The sequence below is a fragment of the Pezoporus flaviventris genome, unplaced genomic scaffold, assembly GCF_033815535.1.
Source record: "Pezoporus flaviventris isolate CSIRO_AGI_PZ_B2104156 unplaced genomic scaffold, CSIRO_AGI_Pfla_v1 ptg000036l, whole genome shotgun sequence".
Lineage (NCBI taxonomy): Eukaryota > Metazoa > Chordata > Aves > Psittaciformes > Psittacidae > Pezoporus > Pezoporus flaviventris.
The window spans coordinates 12,068,773-12,085,785 of NW_026892584.1; the positions used below are offsets into that span (position 1 = coordinate 12,068,773).

Consider the following 17,013-nt stretch of genomic DNA (forward strand, 5'->3'; position numbering starts at 1 on the left):
TCTATGAAAAGATAATATCCAGTATTTTATTTTCTTAATAGTTCTTAGCTGTCTTACCTTTATCATCAAACTTGCACTCTAAACCATCTGATGTGCATTCACTGAAATGACAATTAAAAAAAAAAAACACTGAGAAAATATAAATCTCCATATTTTTTTATTATGAGATAATTTTATTAATCATCTTGTTCTGCCAGATACTTGCATCAAAGTACAGGACACTTTATTTGTGTTTATTCCTTGAATGTCCAGTTCGTGTTGGGTTTTTTTCTTTTCCTGTAATTTTCTAAAATCTTTCTTTATAGTAACCCAAACTTACGAATAGAAGTGAAGCTATGTATTATGCAAAGCTACAGGAGGAAGTCTTGTCCTTTCTTTGTACTTGCAATATTTTTGTACTAAAAGGGAGGTTAAAGAGGGAAAGAGTCTAAATACTACAAGTGGTATAAGAATGTAATAAAATCCTTGGAAGTAGACCCCTATTATATATTTATACTCCTGGAACAATATTTTTCCTGCCATAGGAATTGGAAATAGAGAAAGCCTCGTCATAAAGGACTTACTGTTCTTATTGTATCTTTATGCGGAGGATTTACAGCATAACCAGGAACAAATTCAACTGAACATAAAATCACATATGAACTTCTTCCTACTAATGTAGTAAGAAAACTGGCATTATATAGTAAGATATTATGTTTACACAAGCAGTGTTAACTAGTCCTGTCCTGTAACAGGAACATGCAATTTCCCACTGCTGTTTCGATTATTTTTCCTTGTACATGATTAGGTTGGAATGTTGATTCTTACCATACATGGCATTCATCCCGTATGTATATCTTTCCATCTTCGTTATAATAACAGTCACAGAGACTAACGCACTTCATCTGGTCCTCATGAAAATATGGCTTGTCTGGTGGGCAGTTAGGGTAGCAGCCTGAAGGAAGGAAAAGGACATATAGGAGATAGGCAAGAATGCGCTACAGTGAGCAAAATTTTTATTTGTGCAGAATATGTTTGCAGGTCTTGTTTTTAATAGTCATAATTTTGCTACTTATTTTTTTCCAATAATTCTAGGAAGTAGTGCAGAGTACTAGCATCAGCAGAGCCCACCCACAAGTACTTGGTCTTACAGATGTTTTTAACTTCACTTTCCATACTTTGCCTCCATTTGCGTGAATGCAACAATGTTGAAGAGAATGGAGTGGTGCAAATGCAGCTGATGGTGAAATACACTCCGTAGAAAGTAGTAGAACTATAACAAAATAAGGTAGTTGCAGCTTTTTTTACCTTCTAAACCTGACAAGTTATGGAGGCATTTTCCACTTGGATTCCTACAGGTCTTCATACAGGAGGCTCCACAAGGCTTATAGTGCCATTCACATTCCCCTTGTTGATTGTAGTAATCACAAAACAGTGCTAAGGAGAAATAGAATTTGGACATGCTCAGAAAAAGAAAATAAAAAAGAGCTTTTTTTGACTCATGCCAGTTCATCATATTACTGCAGTGCTGCTTGAACAGTCCTGAAAACTGGGAATGAGTAGGTGAAATTGTGTCACCATCAAAACAGCTTAGTGTGAAAAGTCTACATAGTGAGATTATAATGCACATACATAAGATACCTAGAGTGTGTGTTAAGCAAGGCGCTATGAATTTAACTCCACTTGCAGAAGAAGTATTTATGACATAAAACTCACGACAGATTGATGGGGTTCTCCAGGCTATGCAGACACCAACTTCACTACATGCTTGAGCATAGGCAGCTACTGCTGTACAAAAGCAGTCACAGTCTCCTCCAGTGTCACATGCACAAGCATCTGTCACACATGCTTGGTAGTATTTTGCTGGTTCAACCTGTTAATAAAAAGAAATGTAATACTATATATCCTACCATCTAAATTCTTTCTTAGCTTTGCTAAAGTAATTTTCTTAAAACTGTAGTATTTCAGAAGAAAGGCTTACGTCAGTAATTTTTTTTCTTTTGCTTTATATACACTGTTAAACATCAGAGGTGTTGCCAGATTATACATCTGAACCATGTATTGACAGATTTTTCGACATCCAGACTTGGGTCCTAGTAGAAGATTAGATTCATGTTTGCAAGCAATATGCAACTGTACTTGAAGATTAATGTCTCTGCCAGTGGAAAGAACTAAATAGGAAGAGCACAGTTACCCTGCATTGTTTGGTATATACTTAGTGTCAGATAAAGGCTATGCTGATACTTCATTACTGTATTATTATTTTGTTGAGCTTGTGTTCTGCACATGGTATATGAAATTTTTTATTTCTGCCACACTGCAAGAAAATAGTAATTATTAAACTATCATTCTTTTGTAATATGTCAGTATTTCCTTTGAACTAGATATCCTTTTATTTCTTACAGGTAGGGACTATAAATCTGTCCCATGAGTGGGATTCATATTGAAGTTTTCCTGACACAATTCAGAGTGAAACATAACCAGTGAATTACTAGCAAATTAGGCATGCATGTGAAAATGTATGAGGATAGCAGCTTCAATAATACATAGACCTAGTCTTCACACTAGAAGTGAACTTTTGCCCTGGTAATACCTGAGAGTGACAGGCAGCAAAGACATTGCTGTTGATGATGCTACACTGTTTCTCTGACCAGGATTTTCGATAAGGGTTGGTAGAACAGGGGTCCTTTATGCTGGAAGCATCAGGACATGTAGAGGATACTTTCCAGCTGTTTCCAAACTCTAGGACATTCTCTACCACAGACTGACTCCTTGTAGTAAAGTCATTGATGCCGCTGCCATCATAATTTCCACAGAGGCCACAGACCTGGCCCTGCAAAAAGAAGTAAACAAAATAATAATGGATGAGAGAAACCTTGAAGCAACATCTGAGGCTGAAAAAGTACTTGAAATTCCATTCCATTCTAACATTCCTGAACACCTTAATTCTTTGTTTCGTCAGCAACAGAACGACTACTGCTAGAGGGATAATGCTTTTGACTTCTCTTTTAAATCTGCACAATAAAACCATCCTTGTCATTCTAACTTTCAGTCTTCTGAGGCGTGTCTTTAATGATGAAACAAGGATTCAGTTAACTGAGTTCTCAATTTAAGCCCTGTTTTATACAGTAGATGTACATATAAAAAACAGCCTTAGAAAGTGCATAAACACTACCAGTCCTGCCACATTGTCTGCTCATTGAGTCTTTACTGTTGCAACTGGTCACAGGTATAAAAAAGAATTACATTTTCCTTGAACATCCAGAAACATCCCTCATTCTAAATTTATGGATCTGTAAAACTGATAGGCTGCAGTAGATGTTATGCTCTCTCAATGAATCTAAGGTGCATACTTTCCATATTACTACTATTTGTATAAAATTCCAGTGGATGAGGCAGCAAAATAACCTATGATACTGAAATTAATTTGTATATCTAGTTCTAAATTACACTTAATTCAAGAGAATATGGCCTCAAACTGCACCAGTGGAGGTTTAGATTGGATATTAGGAAAAATCCTTCACCAAAAGGGTTATCAGGCATTGCAACAGGCTGCCCAGGGAAGTGGTGGAATCACCACCCCTGAAAGCGTTCACAAACCATGTAGATGAGGTCCTCAGTGACAGGGTTTATTGGTGGACTTGGCAGTGCTGGGGGAACAGTTGGACTTGATGATCTTAAAGGTCTTTCCAATCTAGTTGATTCTATGATTTTATGATTCTGAAAAGTTACTGCTGTATGCAGTAAGATAGCAAATTACTCATCTACTACACTTTTTAGGACTTACATATATTAAGCTAGAAGAAGGGGTATGAGAACAGAAATACATTTCCCTTATCACCTGTGTAAATCATGCTTGCAAAACACATGGCAGCATTTTACAAGAGGCTTTCACTCCTAATATTTCACTTCCTTGTTCTTAAAGTATGATAATGTGATTTGTGTGTCAATGAGTACTGGAAACAATGGATTACTTTCAAGATCACGACTACTCAATTTGTTTTGACACATGCAGCTATGTAATTTTAGTAAGGTCTGATAACCTTTACCAAGATTCAGTGGGTAATTTTAACAAAGTCCCAGAAAGCAGTTTGCCAGTTCAAGTTCTGTCAGGCCAAGTAGGCACTGAAAGCTGCCTTCGGAGCTCAGAAGAGCAGCAGGATGATGTCATGGCTTCCTGAGGCACCAGAGGAATGGGAAACAACGTGGGATGTCCTAGGAATGCTAGAGACATCACCTGTTTGGGATCTTGGCAGGGTCTCAAGAAAATTCACACACAGTCCAAATCTGGACTGTAAATTGCCATTTAACTGCTAGTTCCGCACCTTAAAATCAGGGCTGAGCTTGATGAAGATGCTGGTTTTCTTGTCCCACATGAGTATCAGTCCACTTGTGGTCTCAATTACCACGTACATACCCATATAGCGGACTGTGTATGGCACCTCATTATTTTGTCCTCTCTTTATGACACTGACATGCTCCTCGCCAAGTATCAGTTCATAGCTCTGAAACAGGAGGAAAAGGTGATTAGAAATGAACTCAGTAGCTGCAGCTCTGCTCTTTTTCTCTTTTTAAGGATACTATGCATATTTTATATAATGAAAACAAATAATCCAAATGTGATAAAACTACATAGTTCAAATTTTAGGTTCCAGGAACTGTGGTAGAAAGGTATTTGAAGCGGCATAGGTCAAAAAAAAAAAATTTTGGCACTCATGGAGGATCTAAATTGCACAGAATAAAACAATTATGACATGATGGGCTAATTTCTGCTATTTTCCTGTAAATCTGTAGTTTCCCCAAGGGTGATATAAAATAGTGTGGTGTCGTGGTTTAAACCCAGTCAGGTAACTCGTTCACTCACTCCCCCCCTTCTTTCCCTCCCCCTACTCCCGGAGGGACGGAGAGGAGGATCGAAAAGAATGCAACTCCCACGGGTTGAGATAAGAACAGTTTAGTAACTAAGGTATAACACAGATCACTACTGCTACCACCAATGATAATAATGATAAAGGAAATAACAAGGGAAGAGAATACAACACCTCAGCACCAGCCGACCGATCACTCGCCCCCCAAGCCCGACCAAGCTCCGACTGATACCTCCTCCAACCCTGCAGACTCCCAGCCCTTCCGGCTAACTCCCAGTTACATCCTTGGCATGACGTGCTGTGGTATGGAATAGCTCTTTGGTCACTTTGGGTCAGGTGTCCTGTCTCTGCTTCCTCCTGGCTTCCCCTCCTCCCTGGCAGAGCATGAGGCTCACAAAGTCCTTGGCCAAACCAAAACATCGCTATCAGCTCTGTTCCCGAGCTGAAAGTCAAAACACTGCACTGCACCAGCTACCAAGGAGGAGAAACATGACTGCTACTGCTGAACCCAGGACATGTGGGAAAAGGAAAAGATAGAAAGCTGGGAAGCTCTACCAAATATTTCACTTCAATCTGATTTAAGCTTAATTTTCCAACTTCCTTGACGCAATGGATATTTAGGCTTCTCTTGAGCCCTAACCAGTTACAGAATGAAGTTGTTCTTCTTACCTCTAAGAAAACTTTGATAGATTTTGAACAAGTTGTCCCACTGTTGCCACAGGGAATATTTTCAGTAATAACCCGAAAGGTTCCATTGGCTGTGCCACTCATCCCACAGTGGTCCTGGGTGGAGAATAACATTTTAAAATACATTATTTTTGTAGACACAGTCAAGGTAAAGTCTCATTTACTATTGCTAATTATCAGTACCTGGACTAGTGTGTATTCACAGTTTCCATTGAAGTTGAACCTTTTGTCATCAAAGGTATTATAATGACCATCTCCATAAACAGCACAAGTGCCCAGACATTGATCTTTGGTGCATTCCCACTTCCTATTCTTGCATACACTAGGAGTGAGAATAAAACATTTTAATAATAGAACAACTCACTGTTTTGTGTAGACACATCCCATCAAATCAGTATTTGTTTGGCAATTCATCCCTGGTAATGTTGTACTGATTCTGGAGTGAAAATAATTTTTTAAGTGAAGTATTAAAGCAAAGTTCTGTTGTGCCACTCTGAATGCATTAACTGCAAAACAGGGTAATACGAAATGAACACTGTAGTCCCAAAGACTTCTTCCCATTCTGCGCTTTGGCTATCTGTCTACATCAGAAGGAAACCATCTCATACTGTTTAATCCACAACTAAGAGATCTGTCAGTTGGTGACATGTGTAATCCAAATATTTCTTTACTGCTCTACTATGTAAGTTCTTTGGAAAGACAAATGATGGAACCAGGAATGATACTTCTGAGGAAATAGTTACCAGGTGTTACAGTCAACGCTGATCTTTTCCCCAGGCTGATACATGGCTTCATTGTGAATACATGGACATTCCTCTTCAGGAATACAATCACCATTCCCATGTAACACAAGCCCAGCTGGGCACACGCAACCAGATATGCAATGCATGCTATACTAGAAAAGTCAAGAGAAGGTAAAATTTCAGAATTAAATATTTGCAATAGAAAAACATTAAAATAAAATGTCTTTATATGGTCTTATTGCTGCCTATCTTAAATGAGAGAGGACTACAAAGTACTTATAGGACAATGGAACAAACTGGAATTTATTAGCCATTGATTTAATAGAATATATATCTGTTAAAGATGTTTTGTGTATGCCAATCCTGATTACTCTGCTACAGTCTGTGAAATTTAAAGTACATTGAATTGTAAGTCTTGCTCTGTATTAGCTGAAGCAGCCTTGCACTTTGTAGTTGGTGACTGAATGGAGCTTTAAAAAGAAAATACATAATATTTTTTAGGTTTGATTGGTTTACATCAAAATGTATTTATCTCCCATGGTACTTATTCACAAAATGGTATGTGGCATGCATTTAGATGGAATATTATAATTATGTGTGAAAGAAGTTCCTAATTGCATTATGGTATAAGAAAGAATTATTTCTCCTACCCAGTTCATAGCCAGTAATTTTCTCCTAAAGAAGTAAAATATGTGTCCTAGATATTTTCACTGCTAATTACTGTTACCTGCAGTAGCTGAAGAAAGGTAGACACCAATATTATGAATTAAATTGGATGTTACCTTATTATATTTTTGTCTAAGGGTCCCATTATTAATGGTTTATAACATGGTTTTAGGCTTTTGCTACAAGAACAAAGTATCTATGTTGTAGATTTGGAGTGGATCAGATAGATCAGTTACTTTACCACCAAAAGCACAAACAAAACCTGGAAGCACAATTTCATCCAGCCCTGCAATACTTACACACTGCATATCCAGAGTCTGACAACTTTTTTGACATTCTGTTCCAGTTGTTCCTTCACTGATGTTTCTACAGTCTAAGTAGACCATGGGAGATTCACAGACTAAAGGAAGGAAAGAAATGAGAGCAATCAGAAATGGCTCATCTCTAGCCATTAAAACCCTCTAGAAATCCTTTGGACTTACATATTTCAATTAGTAAGGATTGCTGTCTGTATTAAATAGATTCATTTCAGAGCACTGAATTACCAGAGAAAACCCTCAGTATTTTAGAAAAAAATCATCATGAAAAAGAAATCCTATCATTAATTTGGGTTCACTCTTGCCTTTTATGATAACTGTTGCACTGTAACTAAATCAAAAATACTTCTATTATTTAAAATTCCATTAAGATTTTATCATTTCAATCAATTATATCAACTATTTCTGTCCAGAACCTGTCACAGAAAAGTGGAAGAAGATTTTTATTTTTATTCACCTCGATCTGGATTGGGTTCTCCAGTGCAATCCAGTCTTCCCTGGATGCACGTGCTGCAAGAGAGGAAAAAAAAAAAAGAAAAATCTCTTAAATCATGTATTGAGACTGAGAGCTACTTCTCTCTTGTCAAGTTTCAGAATTTCCAAAGGAAAGAATTTCCCTTAATACCACTACCAGTGCTGCTTTCATGTGATATCCAACACTGAGCCCTGGGGAACACTGCTTGTGGCCAGGGCCAACTGGATTTAACTCCATTTTCCACCACTCTTTGGGCCTGGCCATCCAGCCAGTTTTTCACCAGCAAGGAGTGCCTCTGTCCAAGCCATGAGCAGTCATTTTCTCCAGGAGAATGCTGTGGGAAGCAGTGTCAAAGGCTTTACTAAAGTCTTGGTAAACAACATCCACAGCTTTTCCCTCATCCACTAAGTGGGTCACCTTGCCACAGAAGATCAGGTCTGTCAAGCAGGACCTGCCTTTCATAAAGCTGTGCTGACTGCGCCTGATCACCTGAGTGATGGCAGTCATGATGATCTGCTCTATAACCTTCCCTGTCGCTGTGGTCAGACTGACAAGCTTGCAGTTCCCCAGATCCTTCTTCTGGTCCTTTTTGTAGATGACTAGATTTTGTAGATTTGCTAACCTCCAGTCAACTAGGACCTTGCCTGTTAGCCAGGACTGCTGAAAAATGCTTGCAAATGGTGAATACTTCCACCAGCTCCCTCAGTACACTTGGATCGATCCCAGCTGGCCCCATTGCCTTACGTATGTTTCAGTGGTACAGCATATTCTCCTTCAAGCTCAGGGAAATATGCACCTTCTTAAAAGTTGAAAAAAAATGAGACAGCATTGTATTGAAATTCAAGCAGGACAGGCTGAGACCAATTTAAATGTAGCAGATTCTAATGAGAAAATATATACAGTATTGCTTGAGTGTTTTGCAACGGATTCACTTACCATACAAGCCCATTTGCTTGGACAGTTTCTCCAGATGATATGGGAGATCCTCTGTAGTAGCAGGGGCATTCAGTAGCAGGCACACATCTGCCACTTTCATCCATGTAAGTTCCATTTATGCAGGTGCAGCCATCAACTGGGACAAACTTAATTTTGCATGTGACATCATGCTCGCTCAGAGATCGACAAGTGGGTTGACAGGAAGAGATGTTATAGCTGTAGCTTAGGGATTTGGGACATGAGGTGTATTTTGCTTGAGAGAGAAAAATAAAATAGATTTGTTAATTCCAGGTGGTAATTTCTGATGGGGAAAAAGAAACCATAGGCAGTAGAAATAACATGTACACAATACTGCATAACTCTGCCTATGTTGTATCTTTCATGTATTTCTGAATACTTCCAGAGTTAGATCTGAAAATCTACTGTACATGTGGATTATGTGATGTTTGCAAAGAAGAAAATATTTTCTTGAATGAAATTTCAGAAAGAAACCTCCATTTGGTGCTGGCAAAATTTCTATACCTTTTTAAGTATGAAATAAGGTATCTTCCTGAATGTCTCCTCGTATACTGAAAACAGACCTACTGGTGGTGGAACCCAGCATGCAGCTTCAGAGACCTTTCATTTGCAAGTATTCTGGTTAGAATTACTAGTACCGTTACTCTAGTATGTCACATTTACTCTACAGTAACTTGTCATACATGAAGCTGTAATGAAATTCAAAGTTGCATAGAAACACTTCTATAACAGCAGTCTCTTTCCTAGGCAGCCTACGTTTTCTATCTGTTTGTATTCACTCTTGCTAGCAATGGATTGATTCTAAGGGAACAGCAGAGAATTACTTCCAGAAGTTCACTTAACAAAATCCCTTCCTCACCACTTATTATAATTGTCTAGAAATCAGTATAAAATAGTCCCTGACCAGCAGTTTTTATTGATGTGTATTCATAGGAGAGGGGATAATTAAGAGTACTTACAGCAGACATCGGTCCTCCATCCATCCAGCTGTATTCCTTTTGCAGCACAAGCTCTCACATAGGAAGACAGGGCTGCACACAGACAGTCCTCACTATTTTTACAGTTACATGTGTCATACATGCAGTTCTAAAAATGCAGAGAAAAATAGTCTCAGCACTGGTAAAACTGTCAGTCTAAAAAGAAAGAGCATTATCTTCCTGGTCTTACGCACTAATCCTACCTCAGATATGCTCACTCATAAACAACACTAATATAGCTTTAGCAATATTTTTTAGCAAACTTTTCCAATGTTTGTCTAGAGTTGCCTGGCCAGGAAGAGTGAAGGTAATGGAAATTCAGTTGATGTGTGCAGTTATTACTGGGAGACAGTGGTCTTAAAGTCTGTTATACATTTAGGAGTTTCATGTCCCTCTGAACCGTTTTTACGAATATGCTGCAGAATAGCATACAAAGCTCTGTTCATGGTACGCAATCTAGAAACATCATTTCACCAGTGTCCGTATCTGGGTGATTCATAGTGAGAAGAAAGATTGGTAAAACATTGATAGCAGAATACTGAAAATTAGCTAATGGGCTTTCTGTGACAACTATTTATTAGTTAGATGAGGCTGATGAGACAACAATTTACTGATATTCAAACAAGCATTTGACATGCCTTTGTATACACTTGTTACTGCGTGTGTGTATCCATCCAGGAGTAAATAGCTGCCTTTTCATTTGCAAGCAAGTCAGGGTCTTGAAGCCAAGACTGACAATTGAAATAAGGTAATGTTACGACACAAACAGAAACACACGTTGAGAGAAGGAAGTGCTGCTGTACAGAAATGAAAATACAGGCATTGCGTAAGATGAGAGAGATATATGGAACAGTCCTTTTCTGGTAGCTAGTTGTAATGACCCTATTTCTATTTTTTTCTAAGGGGAAAAACAGTCTAACAAAATACCATGTGGTAATCAGAGGGATTCACTGCATAGTGACAATCAGCAAAAGGTCCTTTCTTGTCAGTTAGTAGTCCACACCAGTGCTGAGCATATTTTTCTGTGAAAAAAAACAAACAGTACAAATACTCTTTGTATTTCATTAAAAAAAAAAAAAAACCCTCTGCCCTGGGCTGTGAAGCCAGTTCTGAAATCACATAAAGTCTCTCTTTTTCTTATCCTTTTTTGTTTGTTTGTTTTTTCCACTCAGCATCTGGGCTAAGGTTCCTTCAATTTCCTTCAGTTACATTTCTCTAACTCTTACTAAGAAAAGCCTTATTGACTTTGTTAATTATCCCTAGTGCATTCATTTTTTCCTGGTTTCAGAGCTATGTTTTTACCAAGCATGTAAGTCTTTCTTCTCTTATCTTTGCTTTACAACATATGTGTTTTCTTTAGTAATAAATAACAAGAACAGTAAAAAAATCTAAGAAGCACACACCATTATCAATGCTGAGTGCACAAGGGTTCTCAAAACTGCGCTGGACTTTAGGGCATGAAGCCTGAGTCATCCATGTATCAGCAAATGCTGTTGCTGTTCCTTCAGTTATTCCACTTATAACCTTGAAGTCATCAGTTTCGAGATCATTGAAATTGCCACAGAGACCTGTTGAAAAGCAGTGAAAAGTTTGTATTGCTCATACTAGACAAAAGACATTAAGCAACGTGTTCTTGTATTTCATTCACTTACCACATGTCTGCCCTTTGAAAATAGGATCCAGTCGCACAAACACTTGCATCATGGGTATAATTTGAATTTCAAGGAGGACACCAAAGTTTGTCTGCATGATGATGAAGAATGATGATGGTCTGAACACATTAGCGTTAGCTACAGATGAAGAACGGAATGGTCACTTTCTGAGTGAGGTCAAATGCTGGAAACAGTACACCATTATACTATTCTCCTTAAATTTCTATCACAACTTTTGCAAATTCTGAGGTGAAATAAAGCCAATCTTTATGAAAATGTATCAGAAATATGAATCAAAATTTACAGTTCAGAATTTGATTGTTGCTACCAGGTTGTTAACTTTATTCACTCTCTCAACGTTAAGCAGATGGCTATTACTCCTTCAGAGTAAGAAGGAAAAACTGTATGGCACTAAGCATTAAAAAGAATACTTTTGCTAAGCTTATACAGCATAAATTGGAGCCCTTACTCTGCTGGAAATGGAAAATAAGTGGATCAGGAGGTCAGAGATACCACACAGAATTGCTACTTATTGAGACAGAAGAGCAAAAATCAAACTTCTGAGGAAGCATCTTCTGTGTTCAGTTTTTGGCAGTGAAAAGGAAATAAACCTTACACTGAACAAATCAGGAGAGTGTAAATGCTGTTTGTTTCTGTTTGAACTCTTTCCTATGCTTGTACTGTCTCACATTTCTTCATGACATCAAACTTCCCACTTCTACCTCAAAAGCACTTGTGTCACTCAGGAAATATTCCAAAGAGAACTGGGAGATACGAATATGCAGGTTCTGAACAACTCACAGTCCCTTTATCTTCCGTTAAGAAAATAAGCAGTTGTGGAGTTGAAGTTTTGTTCTTATTGCTCAGAGAATGTTAGAGAAAGAAATACCTGATGAAATGGGCAGCTGGGTATAGATGGAGTTCACATACACACCACCATCAGGTTTGACCTCGATGAGCTGGTAATGAAGAGGAACAAGAGGAAATTGTGTGAAGGATAACTATAGTCCAGGGAGTACTAATAGTGATGACTACAGTGATATTAATTAAAGAGATTAAAAGGGTAGGTTTTTTGTGACTTCACCTCCTCTCTCATTCCGATTTGTACATTTCCTGTAATAAAAGAATTATTTCTAAAGAGACTTTCTCAGCTTCTTAGGGAATTACAGCACCTTGGTCTCTTTAAATGTATCTATCTTTGTGATGAATTACATCCCTTAACAGTTGTAGTTTCTAACTTAAAAGCTTATGTTTTTTTCCATCTAATTGGCAGAGAAAATAGTTTTTTTTCTGCTTGGTGACTACAGTGTCTTTCTTAATGAACTTCCAGAAAGCCAAATTTATGGCCGATCTGATTTTCATTAAAAAATAAATTTCTTTTCACTGGATTAAAAATAACATGTACTTATCACATATGCTGACCATTTGAGAGAAAAATTCAGTTCCCTGATGAATTAAGGCTTAGTTTCTTTGCTCCCATATTTTCAGTAGTTATTTCCCATGCTTATTTTGCATTCTTACAGTTTGTCCTTTATTCATGTTGAGGGTCACTGTCTCTAAGCATGTCCCAGTTTTTGTTAGGCCACATTTGCGTAGTTCTACCAGGATGGCAAATGTTCCATCTGTACAGTGCTGAAAAAAAAAATGCCAACAGTTATTTCATGAAAAGCTTACTTACAGAAGCTTTCCCTGTAAAATTTTCCCTCAACTCTGAAAAATATACCCGTTTCTGAAGAGGGGACAGTTTCTCCTGAATCCCTGGCCTTCTTTGGCCTAAGATTCAGTTTTGCCTTTTGTAATGATTAGGAACAATGTGAAAATTTGCATTTTATTAATGATATACATATCTGGAGCTTTTATTCATGCATACTTATAATGTTTGATTCAGTTCTGCTGTCTTTTCTTTCTGTAGGTGGTATCAATGCTAGATGTAAATTTCAGATAAAACGTTTTTCAGGAGAGCAATAAGATATAGCTGCTTTTTTTTTTTTTTTTTTTCTGAATCATGCGGATGAGGGAAGAGGGAAAAGGAAAGGAAAGAAGGAACAGAAACAGCCCCTAAAAGATAAAGAAAAATACTTGTACATTGCCTTAGTTAAATATTTTGATTATAATTAACTTTTAATTTTTCTATTTCTTTTGACTTTTTTTTGAATTTATTTAAAAAAGGTTCAAAACCTAAATGAAATATGTCATTTGACTTGAAATGATTTTCTGTATTTGAACTTCCCAGAAATTAAATAAAAACGTAGGTCGTATAAATTGAATTTTTTTTTTTTCCTTCAGAACTAGTGTAGTTTTTCAGACTTGTACCATTTGGCCCAATACTGTACAACACAGTAACATGGCAAAAATTCTGCAACTCAGAAAGCTGGATTAATCACACTGAGGAATGCAGATGTGCTTTTCAACAAATACTACATCAAGGAACTGGAAATTCCCCAGTAAACACCATATACTGTTGCATGACAGTCTAATAGTTAACTGATGATTGCCATTTGAATGGCAGCATATGTTCTAGTAAACATCTGGCTAACTGAGAGGCAATTGAACCTCTTTATGTCAAAAGAGGTAAGTTTCAAAAGTGTTAACTGAGATGAACTTTTCTTTCTGTAAATGTGTAAGGCTTTATGACCTAGTAATATTTGCTTCCCACCTTAGAAAGGACATAAGTGCAGTTTCCATGGTGATCATAATATTTTTTATCGTATGTGGAAATGTGTGAACCTCCCTCTACTGAACATGTTCCTGGGCATGATGTGTTTTCACAACGCCACTGGCCTCCATTACAGGTACTGGAAGAGAAAGAATCACATTAGCTGAAATGGGTAACAGGGATCCAGAGTATAAGGAATTATGGTGAAATTGGGTTCCGCTATTTTGCTACTGTTTTTTCCTTCAGGTTGTAGGTTGACACACAGTAAATCTAGGTTTAGGACTTTCTAAAACATTGTGAACGCATGATGCAACACTTTAAAAGGAATGACTCTGGAATGCATTCACTTTGCTTATTTAGTTGTTTTCCTCCTTTGAACAGGTGAACTCTCCAGCAACAGGTATTGGATGATTAATTGCTTGGGTTTTGTAGCTAACATAAATCACAACAACAAATTAAAATCTCTTCTGGTTTGTTATTCAGATATGTCCAAAACTAACAGAAATATAACCCCATGTCTATTCTTAATGCAGAGTATCTCTGTTTTCTAAGGCGATGTGGTAGTATACAAGTACAGGATTAATAACTGTAAAATAGAGGCTGTAGTGTGTCATCCCTTCCTTTCTCCACAGAAAATAAGTATCTGCAAATACATAAATAATGCCAATTTCATTCCCTTCAGAGAAGTCCACATGTTTGAACAAAATAAACAAAGAGGAAGCATTTTAATTGACTGGTAAGAAATCTAAACATGGTAAATCCTTGCTTTCATCACCTTGAGTTAGAGTGCAAAGCTTGTTAAGGCTGTTGCTAAATGAAACACAGAATGTTCTTTATTGATATTTTGGAATTGTAGCGGTCAGTTAAACACGCATATCAATTAACAATGATGCAATTGCGCATAATAAACCATTAAACTCAGTATGTGAGAGGAAATAGTAAGTTGGAAAATTTACAAAGTTTACCAGGAATGACATTGCCCTGAAAAGGAAGTTCCTGTGGCGTATGCATTGCCATTGTAAACACAGGAGCACTGCTGACGGGGGATGCAGCCAGATTTATTGATGTCATCAAATACAGTCCCTAGATTAACAAAATAAAGACAAAAAACTTGATCAGTTAAAGAGGTATTTCCTATACACCATTTCTATTTGCTACAAATCCTAAATATCATTTTATATCTGCAGCTATCATGAATGGACATACCTATGCTGAGGCCAGTAAGACTGTGCCAGTTCGTACAATGAAGGATTCAACCTTTATATTCTTAAACTCCATCTGCTTTGAAAAAGGTACTTACTGTAGTACAATAAGTATCTTGTTGGGGTACTGGCCTTGAACTGTTTACTGTTCTGCTTTCCTGCTTTCTTAATGTTGCACATATATTGGCATTTAATTCATGTTTCTTTTCTCAGCTGAGACATGACAAATACTGGTCATTTACAGCTGTGAGTAAAGGGAATTTAAACCCCAAGGAACCTGCTCAAATCCTACAGGTAAGCTGCTGCTGTTCTTTGAGATCAGAATTGTGAGTACATAATAACTTGCCTGGTGGGCAGAAACAACCGTCCATACAGTGTTCTTCACAAAACTGAGATGGTTCAGGATTGGTGCATGTGTCAGCACAGGGGGAGCCACACTCCTCATACTGCATGTTGTAAGGACACTTCTTGGCTAAAATTTTGAAGGAGGAGAGATTATTTCAGTCAAAAGTGTTTCTGGTCCACTGTGTATGAAAATATTTATATTCATTTAACAGCTAAATGTAAAAACCACACTAAACTGCAGGTTGACTGCCAGATCTCAAAATTTGCTAATTTAGTCACCTAGTTTCATATTTTACAGTTGAGATGTGGTTTCCATGATTGCCTGGGGCCAAACTGGCTCAGTGACTGGGTTTGTGTGGACAAGAAGGTAATGACCCCTCTAAGTCAGCAAGGCCTGTGTTTCTACTGAAAGCAACCTTCACATGAACACCTGTCTTGCTATTGAAATGTAAAACTTAAATTCCTAAAGCTTTAGTATATTTACATTTTCCAGAGAGCATTGGAAGGACAAATAGTACCTTGTGGGCTTTTGTTCTGAAGCAAATGCAGGTCTGATGACAGTATCAACAACTACACCCCTAATCTAGTATGTGTTTAATTCAGTGCAAATCTCTGTGAAGATTACACTGGTGCAGTCTCCTCACTACCAAAGAAGAGGAGATAAATAAGTACTTAACACCTGTGAAGACCCAATCACTTAACAACAGAGAATGAAAAATGCTGTAGCCACCATGAGTAAAGGAGAGAAACAGGAATACAAGCTAACAAGCCTGCCTCTTTCTTCCTCCTTTCTCCTTTATTTGATTATTTTACTGTCCCAGTTAATTAAGTAATACCTTGACTCTCAATTAGATTGTAAGTCTTTGATAGTATTTAATCCAGTTTACATTAGAAACCTTAGCTCTTTTGCTGAAGTCTTCATGCTGAAACTTGCACATCAGTATCCTCTGGAAAATGCAATCATCTTGAATGGTCTGCAATTTGTCATTCATCCTCAGCATCATCTCAGAGCTTATTGTTTTTTAGTTACTGGGCATAAACTAAGGCTATCTACTGTGATACTTACGACACAGTTTTGAGGTTCTCCAGTTCAGAGGATGCCCACCAGCATGAGCACACTGCCGGGAGTATTCAGCAAAGGTGTCACAGATACATGAGGCATTTTTAGACTCTTCAGAGCGGCACAAATCTTCTTGGCAGGCCGTAATGTACTCTTTAACATCAACTAGGTGATTACACTCTGCAAATGCAGAGCTGGTCAATGTTTCCTCACATATGTCATCCTTAGGAAGAAAAAAATTAAAACCTAACAAACTAAACAAAAAAAATAAAAGAGCAATATATTTGTATTGTTACTTTGTATAATTATTCTTTAATAGAATCATATAAGCTCCTTTAAGTTGCTGTCTCCCAAGGGCATTTCCTGTTGACCCAGCTGAAGCTGCAGAAGGATAAGTATAAGTTTGAAAGAAAAATGAAATAGTAAAAAAAT

General features: G+C 37.5%; 1 protein-coding gene across 1 annotated transcript in view; it reads right to left on the reverse strand.

Moving 5' to 3' along the window:
* Nucleotides 1–17,013, reverse strand: part of LOC133274705 (mucin-5AC-like) — a 44,744-nt gene that overhangs the window by 20,097 nt on the left and 7,634 nt on the right. The window contains exons 8-29 of the mRNA XM_061464242.1: nucleotides 16,588–16,804; nucleotides 15,469–15,648; nucleotides 14,940–15,057; nucleotides 13,975–14,113; nucleotides 12,840–12,950; nucleotides 12,208–12,277; nucleotides 11,319–11,456; nucleotides 11,070–11,234; nucleotides 10,594–10,688; nucleotides 9,649–9,775; nucleotides 8,672–8,924; nucleotides 7,718–7,770; nucleotides 7,243–7,343; nucleotides 6,278–6,429; nucleotides 5,718–5,856; nucleotides 5,517–5,630; nucleotides 4,305–4,484; nucleotides 2,573–2,812; nucleotides 1,696–1,852; nucleotides 1,288–1,416; nucleotides 808–934; nucleotides 58–101 (exon numbers count right to left, since the gene is read on the reverse strand). Of these exons, the coding sequence (XP_061320226.1) occupies nucleotides 58–101; nucleotides 808–934; nucleotides 1,288–1,416; nucleotides 1,696–1,852; nucleotides 2,573–2,812; nucleotides 4,305–4,484; nucleotides 5,517–5,630; nucleotides 5,718–5,856; nucleotides 6,278–6,429; nucleotides 7,243–7,343; nucleotides 7,718–7,770; nucleotides 8,672–8,924; nucleotides 9,649–9,775; nucleotides 10,594–10,688; nucleotides 11,070–11,234; nucleotides 11,319–11,456; nucleotides 12,208–12,277; nucleotides 12,840–12,950; nucleotides 13,975–14,113; nucleotides 14,940–15,057; nucleotides 15,469–15,648; nucleotides 16,588–16,804 (3,049 nt within the window). The remainder of the gene's footprint in view (nucleotides 1–57; nucleotides 102–807; nucleotides 935–1,287; nucleotides 1,417–1,695; nucleotides 1,853–2,572; nucleotides 2,813–4,304; nucleotides 4,485–5,516; nucleotides 5,631–5,717; nucleotides 5,857–6,277; nucleotides 6,430–7,242; nucleotides 7,344–7,717; nucleotides 7,771–8,671; nucleotides 8,925–9,648; nucleotides 9,776–10,593; nucleotides 10,689–11,069; nucleotides 11,235–11,318; nucleotides 11,457–12,207; nucleotides 12,278–12,839; nucleotides 12,951–13,974; nucleotides 14,114–14,939; nucleotides 15,058–15,468; nucleotides 15,649–16,587; nucleotides 16,805–17,013) is intronic.